Source organism: Python bivittatus, unplaced genomic scaffold, assembly GCF_059951505.1.
Source record: "Python bivittatus isolate LINGU-HERP-01145 unplaced genomic scaffold, Pbiv_v1 ctg000200_np1212, whole genome shotgun sequence".
In the NCBI taxonomy this organism is placed as follows: domain Eukaryota; kingdom Metazoa; phylum Chordata; class Lepidosauria; order Squamata; family Pythonidae; genus Python; species Python bivittatus.
The window spans coordinates 4,192,722-4,202,658 of record NW_028277040.1 but is presented as its reverse complement, the minus strand read 5'-3'; the positions used below and the strand labels follow the sequence as shown (position 1 = coordinate 4,202,658).

General features: G+C 42.2%; 1 protein-coding gene across 2 annotated transcripts in view; it reads left to right on the top strand.

The window, feature by feature from the left end:
* The first annotated feature begins 240 nt into the window (after nucleotides 1–240).
* The window catches only part of PIKFYVE (phosphoinositide kinase, FYVE-type zinc finger containing), a 112,557-nt gene continuing 102,860 nt past the window's right edge, over nucleotides 241–9,937 (top strand). The window contains exon 1 of one of the 2 annotated variants that reach the window (XM_025170800.2): nucleotides 241–682. In XM_025170800.2, the coding sequence (XP_025026568.1) occupies nucleotides 600–682 (83 nt within the window). In that variant the 5' untranslated portion in view covers nucleotides 241–599. Of the gene's footprint in view, nucleotides 776–9,937 lie in introns of both variants that reach the window. The other variant, XM_088135598.1, reaches the window with a different exon arrangement.

The following is a 9,937-nucleotide window of genomic DNA, read 5'->3' as shown; positions in this document are numbered from 1 at the left end:
ATTCATTCTCACTGAAAAGCTGAGCCTGGGATGTATATTTTAGACCCAGGAGGAAATGCACATCACGATGGCATTTTCTCTGCGGCCTGCCTTAAGCCTCCTTCTTCCACATATACGCTGGGTGACCGCGACGGGTTCCCGTGTCATCTCTCTACCTGTAATTTTGCTCTATGATTGTGCCACCCATTTTCCTACGGGGAGAGACAGCATGTTAGCCACCAGAAGCTGCAAACTCCAGACAGAGCTAGCCACGTTATCGCTGAGAACCGGCTCTTCCTTTCTCGTATGCCTCCGGCTGTTACGTTCACGCGTTACTAGTCATAGTACTCTACGTTCAAGCTAAGCTGCATTGAAACTTTGGTCGATGAGTGCAAGGTCGTTGGTTAATGCCTGTGTGCGTTTTAGTTCTCCGTCTCTCGGGCATCGACTGGGCTGCCTGAGGGAGGCCGGAGGAGATGGCCGTGCGGTAGCTCCTCCTCCGCCGCTTCGCTGTCGCGGGGGAAGAAACAGGAAGTGGATGCTGAGGAGGGAGCGCGTCCAAGCCGGTCAGGTGCCGTCTTAGCCGGGCGTCTGGATTCCCTTTGGCCACCCCCTTTCGGATGGTGTTGCCTCTTGGGAGCGGAGCGCAGGAGACCCGCGGCGGGAGACGGGAAGAGCCTGCCGGAGCCTGCCGAGAGGGCGGGTGAGAGGCGGCGAACAAAGCGGCGCTCTTCCTTCGCGAGGGCGAGGGAGCGCTGGGTCCCCTGGCCGGCGGTGGGGGAGGGCTTTCGCGCAGGTTCGTAGTGTCCGTGACTTAGCTTTATGGGGTTCAGTCGGCCTTAAACCCTACATCTGGGGCCGCGCCCTAGCGATAATCGCTCTTCCATCGTGCGTTGAATGGTTGTTTAACTCGTTCCTTTGCCGTTCCGAATTTTGTCCCATCTTTTGCCATTTCGGCAAACCGGATTTGAGGGTGGGCGAGTTAGCGTTCGGGTCCTGAAGGCGCGTCGAGACTCTCTGGGGGGTGCGGGGAAGATGGCAGGTGGTGTTGCTCCCCGCGAAGGAGCAGCCATAGTGCCTTGTCTCGTGTTTTGCGGGGAAAGGAAGCCTCCAAAAAGCCTCTGCTGAGACTAACAGTTGCAGAACGGAGGATTGTTGCACCTTTAGAAGCTGTGCAGCGAAGAGAACTTTTGCTCGGATTGGGATTTTTCACCTTTGTATGCTGAGCTGCACTTGCTGATATACGTCCCCTGGGCCGTTTTGAAAGATGCGGGACCCTTATCTTTGGCAGCTAGATAACGATTGACTGTTTTTATTATGGTCACTGACCAGAATGGCAACTAGATAAATTGCTCCTATCTACTTTGAGTCATACACCTTTGACGCCGAGAGAGAGTGATGCACCTCACATTTGCCAATGTTGGGATAGATTTGTAGAGGCACTTCGATTTAAAACAGGGTGGAACTACACTTGCATAAGGTTGGAGCTGTTGAGACAATTTTAGTTCTCATAATTAGTTGCACCCACATTCAACTGAAAGATGTGTAAGATGAATGCATTTTCCCTTTTGAATAGATACCTGGATACATTAAAGCTAGGGTCCTGTTACCTTTGATTTAGAAACATGGCACGGGAGTCCTTCCTGAAACAAAACTCCCTGCAATCCTTGTGGTGAACATTGTTTTTTAAGAAAAGGAAATTAAATTTTCATCTGATAGCTATTCCAATTAATATCACTTATGCTAACTTTCAGCACTGTTACTCCTGTGATTTTTGTCTCCCCCTTTTGAACACTTTGCTTAATTCTTGTGGATGAGTTAATGCAGAACATTACGATACATTTTGGAAATCTTTGCTTTTGTGTAATGGATTTTATCTAGCATGGATTCTTAAGTTTAGGACTTATGCTAAATCTATGTTTAAAATATTTTGTTCTTCAAAACAATTTTGTATTTATCTCTAGGTAATAACAAGCAATTTTAACAATTATTAAAGAAATATCAGAATCTATTAGAATGTGGAAACTACTATAGTGTATTCTACAGTTACTAAAATCAAATGTTGCCTATCTCACAACTGCATTTTATACTCTAAGAAAAAAAATACAGCTAGTCCTCGACTTATGACCATTCATTCAGAGACTGTTTGAAGTTATGACGGTGCTGAACAAAGGGACTTACAACTGATATCCGAAGTTATGGCTGTTGCAGTGCCCTGGTGGTCAGGTGATTAAAATTCTGGTGCTTGGCAGCCCACCTGTGATGGAATGGAATTATGAAGGCCAGGCTCAGAGAGACAAACATTTTCTTAGCTCACCAGAAGAGTGTGGGAGGAACAAGAGGATGAGACTGGCACCTCCCTGAGTAATTCACAATGTTGTGGCTGGCTGACTTGGGAACCGAGGTTTCAGTCTGGGAAGATTCTTGCTAGAGGTTGTAGCTAATAAACATAGCGGGACTGAATTGGCATTGTCTCTTGGAGTTCCTTGGGTTAGGCCTGACATCAATCTTCCCAGACTAAAACCCCAGTTCCCAAAGTCCTCCAGCCACAACAGTGTGAATTCCTCAGGGAGGTGCCAGTCTCATCCTCTTGTTCCTCCCACGTGGTTCTGGCGAGCTAAGAAAATGTTTATCTCCCTGAGCTTGGCCTTCATAATTCTATTCCATCACATCACCCGCAGTTACGACTGCAGGGGTGCTTCAGTTCCCCCAACCCAACTACCTCCCACCCATCTCTGCTCTTTTGGATGCCCTGCACAGTGGCATTCCTTGGTGGCAGCAGCAGCGCTGGGGCTGAATTAGAGGTCTGGGGCCTTCAGCAGTGTCAGCCAGCCACCCTTGCCCCCAGGCCTCTGCTTCAGTCCCAGCACAGCCGGCACTGCTGCTGAGGAGTGCCGCCACAGCCAGCCACCTCAGCATCACAGTGCGAAGCCCCTGCTGCCCTGCACTCCGCAGACCCTGCCGTGCCCAGCTGACCTTCACCATTTTCCTCCCACTCCAGATGAGGCATGCCCAGCCTGCCTTATGTGAGGTAGCTGCTGGCTGTGCCAGCCCTTCTTCTCAAGGCTGCTCATGCCGTTCTCCAAATTGCGTGCCCTGTTCCCCTGCTTCGGAAATCCTTTGGAAAGATTCTGAGGTCTTCCAAGGCAGCCGCAGTACTGCAGAGGTGTACCGCTATTCAGGGGGGCCAAAAGGGCAGAGATGGTGGAGGCGGTAGGTGGGTGGGGGAAGTTGAAGCAAAGGCGAGTGTGGCAGGACAGGAGAAACATGAGGTACTTGCCTAACAACCGCAACTGGGACTACTGGAAGTGTCATTGCTAAGTGGTACGGTCACGTGATGTTTCACCTAACGACTGCATTGCTTAGCAATAGAAATCTTAGTTCCAATTGTGGTTGTACAGTGGGGCAAAAAAGTATTTAGTCAGCCACCAATTTTGCAAGTTCTCCCACTTAAAAAGATGAGAGAGGCCTGTAATTTTCATCATAGGTATACCTCAAGTATGAGAGACAAAATGGGGGGAAAAATCCAGAAAATCATATTGTCTGATTTTTAAAGCATTTATTTGCAAATCATGGTGGAAAATAAGTATTTGGTCAATATCAAAAGTTCATCTCAATACTTTGTTATATATCCTTTGTTGGCAATGACAGAGGTCAAGCGTTTTCTGTAAGTCTTCACAAGGTTTTCACACACTGTTGCTGGTATTTTGGCCCATTCCTCCATGCAGATCTCCTCTAGAGCAGTGATGTTTTGGGGTTGTCGCTGGGCAACACGGACTTTCAACTCCCTCCAAAGGTTTTCCATGGGGTTGAGATCTGGAGACTGGCTAGGCCACTCCAGGACCTTGAAATGCTTCTTACGAAGCCACTCCTTCATTGCCCAGGCGGTGTGTTTGGGATCATTGTCATGCTGAAAGACCCAGCCACGTTTCATCTTCAATGCCCTTGCTGATGGAAGGAGGTGTTCACTCAAAATCTCACAATACATGGCCCCATTCATTCTTTCCTTTACATGGATCAGTCATCCTGGTCCCTTTGCAGAAAAACAGCCCCAAAGCATGATGTTTCCACCCCCATGCTTCACAGTAGGTATGGTGTTCTTTGGATGCAACTCAGCATTCTCTCTCCTCCAAACACAACAAGTTGAGTTTAGACCAAAACGTTCTACTTTGGTTTCATCTGACCATATGACATTCTCCCAATCCTCTTCTGGATCATCCAAATGCTCTCTAGCAAACTTCAGACGGGCCCAGACAAGTACTGGCTTAAGCAAGGGGACACATCTGACACTGCAGGATTTGAGTCCCTGGTGGCATAGTGTGTTACTGATGGTAGCCTTTATTACTTTGGTCCCAGCTCTCTGCAGGTCATTCACTAGGTCCCCCCATGTGGTTCTGGGATTTTTGCTCACCGTTCTTGTGATCATTTTGACCCCACAGGGTGAGATCTTGCATGGAGCCCCAGATCGAAGGAGATTATCAGTGGTCTTGTATGTCTTCCATTTTCTAATTATTGCTCCCACAGTTGATTTCTTCACACCAAGCTGCTTGCCTATTGCAGATTCAGTCTTCCCAGCCTGGTGCAGGTCTACAATTTTGTTTCTGGTGTCCTTCGACAGCTCTTTGGTCTTGGCCATAGTGGAGTTTGGAGTGTGACTGTTTGAGGTTGTGGACAGGTGTCTTTTATACTGATAACAAGGTCAAACAGGTGCCATTACTACAAGTAACGAGTGGAGGACAGAGGAGCCTCTTAAAGAAGTAGTTACAAGTCTGTGAGAGCCAGACATCTTGCTTGTTTGTAGGTGACCAAATACTTATTTTCCACCATGATTTGCAAATAAATTCTTTAAAAATCAGACAATGTGATTTTCTGGATTTCTTTCCCCATTTTGTCTCTCATAGTTGAGGTATACCTATGATGAAAATTACAGGCCTCTCTCATCTTTTTAAGTGGGAGAACTTGCACAATTGGTGGGTGACTAAATACTTTTTTGCCCCACTGTAAGTCGAGGACTACCTGTAAAATGGAATATATCTTCCCAGCAACTCAAAACCCGGTTTAAATGTTACAGTATTTTTATTCTTAGAGCCAAATAATTGATGATCTAGATAGCAGTATACCTCAAGTACTTGGATCGGTTTTTATTAATTATATGGCTCTATTGAATATCCAACACACATTGTTGAGTTAATAGGTAAATAGTTGCTGATATATTTTCTGAGGTGATCTTAAAATTAATAAAGTATTTTCTTTCCCTTAAAAATTGAGCATATAACAACATTAATTCTGCTTGCGTGACTCAGTTAACTATGGTAACCCAGTTCTAGGTTTGTACAACACTGCAGACCATGAACTAAGGTCGAATGCAGTTAGCTAATTTGCATTTCAGTGTATAGTGCAAACATAGCCATAAATTTAGTTTGGTTGGCATATGTATTCAGTTAATCAGATGTTAACTTGGGATTTATAGCTGGAGCTGCTTTACTACTGTACCCTGTGAGAGGCGTCTGACAGCCGATAATACAGTAGCATTACACAGATAGAGTTTACTTTTGTTTTTATACTCTATTTATATTCTGCCTTTCCAGGATCTGATTCCCATAGGAGGAAAAGTCTCCATTTATCCTCACAGCTGCAGCAACCCTGTATAGCAGGATGAACTAAAAATTATTGATCGTCCAAAGTCATTCCGTGGTTAAATAGGATTTGAATTTGGGTTGTCTTGTTCCAAGTTCCATTTTATGCTGCACTGGTGATTAGTTTTGTGTGTTAAGGCCCAAAATTAAGGTAACATTGAAGTGGCTGCTTTAGCTGAGGAAAATGCATTTGAAGCATCTTTAAAATAATAGTGTTTGTATAAAAAGTATTATTTGATTAACCAGTTAAGATCAGGAAACTAAATTGATTAAAAACCCAGTGAAACTGATAGCCTTCTATTATAATGATGCTAGTATTTATGAAGGAAAAACAATTCCTTATGGCCACATGACTTTAAAAGTAATTTTGGATTAAGTACTATGGAAATCCTATCTGAACCTGGTTCTTTCACCGTAAGTTAAAATTGTTCCTATTTGTCCACTTGGGTTAAGGGTGGTATGATCTGAAGAATCTTTGCTAACATTAATTAGGTCTGCATCTGATTTTTTCAGGATGAGAGGCTACCTGGGAATCATAAGTATGTTTAACTTCCAGCTTCCAAACGTAATGAAGGGACAAATGAGTAGGAAGTGACTTTTGTATTTTCTTAATAGAAGCTCTTATAGAGTGGCATTTGCTTCCACATTCTGCCTCTTTAGAGATGTTTTTTCAAAGTTGAAACACATCTGTTCTTACTACTTGACTTATTTTATAAGGGGCAAAATGGCTATAATCATTAGCTCAAATCTAAGAACGTTTAAAAAGCAGCTCGTCAATCTTTTTCTTTTTTCTTTTACTTTTGACCAACACATGCCAAATTTATGGCCAATCCATGCCAATTTGATGGCATTTAATGGTCACAAGATATTGATTACAACTAGCTTCCAGAAATTTGGCATATATTTCTGTACAGTATTGCGAATAAGTATTTCTTTGATCATAGTGCACTGATAACATACTTTCCTAAGAGTTCCTGTTTCAGAAGCATTGCTGTGGATAGAAATGGAATGAATTTGAGACTTGGTTTAAATATGCTGTAGCACTGGAGAAGAGAGGGATGTTTAGGAATATAAGAATTGCTGCTATGATTAAGATTAAGAGACATTAAGCCTAGTGCTCAGTGTCTGACACCAAGCAGCTAGATTTCCCTAGAAAGCTTACAAGCAGAATCTGATAGTGGTTGCCATCACTTTATCCTCTGATAGTGGTTGTCATCTGTTTATCCTAGAGTAAGGTACAAAAAACTCAACTGCCTCTGAGTGTATGGAATCTGTGGCCATGTTCGCATGATATGCTAACTCATGGTTAAATGATCCATAATTTACTGAATTAACCCATAATGTGTTAAACCCAAAACTGACTGCTTTGGCTGGGTTTACAAAATCCACTGAGCCACAAAGAAGCCAACCACATTTTAGCTAGTATGTTATAGGCCATGTCTGGCTGTCAAGACTGTTAGACATTGGTAAATTTATGGAAGTTAGTGGAAGTTATAATGGATTATGTGAGCTATATGTTATAACCAGAAATACCTTTTTTTCATTTTCACCTTGGCAATTAAGATGAAGAAAGAGAAAATATGGATTATCTGCTTGCTGTGAGAAGTGAGCACATGCAAATGAACAGCTACACAGACAATTCTGTTATTAGACATTTGTGATGTAAATTGATGGAACCTCTGGTTAAAGGTGCAAAGTGTCCATATTGGATTAATGACTCTTGAATTAAATTATTTTACCTCTTAAAATGCAAAATCTGTGGAATAAGTGGTTTTAATTAAATGCTGCCTGGGTTAACTAGTATATGCAGAATTGCATGTTTGGAATATAATATACTTTTACATGTGGTATTTATACTATGATTATGGACTCTGATTATGAGTATACAGTGCTTTGGATTTGATTCCAGAAAGGTGCTTCAGAATGTGTATAGGCAGGACATGAATGTAACACCTATCTGCAATTTTTTAAAGCAGCTGCATCTTTTTCCAGGATCACATGACAGCTGTAGGGAACAGCTGAACAATCCTGGGAAAAGATGCTGGTGCTGTCAAGGCAGGTCCTAATTTGTGCCCTGAAGTGCTTTTTTAGAATTGAATAAGCGTTGCATAGCCATATACTAGCTTTGCCTTGTTGGGAAAAATCTGGACAAGTTACCTAGATGAGGACCAGGAACTGTGTTCAAAAGCTGCTTTAGACTACTTTTCTCCACCAAAGTCAGGTTCCAAAGCCAAGCCTTTGTGTTACTTTCTGAAGATCAAGTTTGTGAAGGAGTATAGACCTGACCTTGGGAATGGAGAAGGAATGAGTGAGCTGATAAGGGTGGGGGGGAGGGGGACTTTTGGAAAGGATTACTCAGTCCTGAGAAACAGGAAAGCATACCTGCCTTGATTTTGTTTAGCATAAGTTAGGGCAGAGAGACACTGTCAGGCATTCAAGATTTTGTTATTGTATTCTACAACAATAAACAATATTTCCTTGAAACCCCTGCTCTGACTGTTTTAACCTTGCCTACCTTGCAGGGCTGACAGAATGTGACCCTGACTACCCTGCTAGCGCCTGTGATGATGGAAAACTCTATAGTTGTTATTTTCTGGAAAAGAAAGAAATGTGTGGTTTTTGGTTTTTTGTTTTTGGAAATGTTATCTTTGAGTTGAATTGTTATTACTTTTTACTTATAACCCAACTTTCTGCCTGCATAGTTCTGGATGCTTCATAACATTCTTACAGAATTAACCCATTTTTTGGGATTATTTTGCCCATGCTACTCCCTGAACTAGTCATAGTTTTGTTTTTCCATTGCCAAAGGTTAACCTTTTACTTCCTTAATTCATATGTCTGAACATGAAACATGTCTAATCTACTCATCCATGATTGGGTAAGAACTGGATCCAGGAAAGAAATATCTATAAATGTTGAGAAACTAGCTTATTTTCAAAAGGCTGTTGGGATTAGATAGTCAGGTGGTATCAAAACATGCTTGGCTCTTGGCATTTGCATGAACTCACCATCTTGATCTGCCTTTAGTAATAACTCATAGCCTTTCAAAGGACATTGTCTTTCTCTTTTTCTGTTTCTCTCTACAGTGTCATGCATAATTATTTTTTCTACTCTATTCTCCACTTGCATGTACGTTTGTGAGTTTTTGCTTGCTGATGATCACCTCATGAAAAGGAATTGTACATTGCAAAATAGGACCAGCCTGAAGCAATTGTCCATCAATTGTTTCCACTAGCATAGGTCTCTCTAATAACCACATGGGCAATTCATACTGAAGCATATCTTCTCATCTATGAAATTGGCTTTTGCACCAGTCTCAAAAACCAGAGAGCTATATTTCTATGCCTGAGGGGGTACAAAGAGTAACAGGGGTAATAAAATTGCAGAAAGAAGAGTAATATGATGTAATGATAGAGAGGTTAAAATATATTTGTATTTATAACTACTGTGAAGAATATCGGAAGCTACTTCTTTATATCTTTTTTCTTTCTTTTCTATTTTTCCTCAACTTCTTTTCTTTTCTTTTCTTTTCTTTTCTTTTCTTTTCTTTTCTTTTCTTTTCTTTTCTTTTCTTTTTGCTTTTTCTTTGATTTATTTCTTTTTTTCTTTTCCTTCCTTACTTTATATTAGTTTGTGTTAGTTTTTATCTTATTTAAAACCTTTAATAAAAAGTATATATAAGAAAAGGGATAATAAAATTCTGCTGTCTGCTCTCTGAGCACTTCTTAATTGTCTGAGGATTTTCTGCCAGGCTCTTGGGAGGGGAGTCTGTGAAGTTTCTTGAAGACAAGACTCTGGAACAATTTGGGCACTTGCTTGTTAAGTGGTCTGCAGTTCCGTAGGTGGGGCACTTTGCAAATGACTCAGTGGTCAGTAATTGGCTAGATGTCCTGGGGCTCCGCAGTAGAAACATAAACCAAAATCTTTTCTTTTTTGTTTCTCTGCTGATGTCTTCACTGTTCCTATTTGCATGGGTTCTCCAGAGCAGGAATCCAAGGTAGCCCTGGCAGGGGGTAGAGTAGGGGTAAAGAAAACATTTAAAACCTCCTGCCCTTATTATTTTCTCCATGTCTCAACTCCTCCAACTGCCCATCAACCCTTCCAAATTCTCTGGTATTCCTTGCCTTGCCAATTCATCTCTTAATTCATCAGCAAGTCCGTCCAGAAACCGGTCATTGAAAGCAAGATTATTTTACACTCTGCTCTTTTTACATCAGTTCCATCTGAAATTCCCACACAAGTCCGTCCCTGTGACCTGCCACCATTAACAATAGACACTGAGCCCCAGGATGACTCTCTGGTGCCACTTGCAGCTTTCCAGC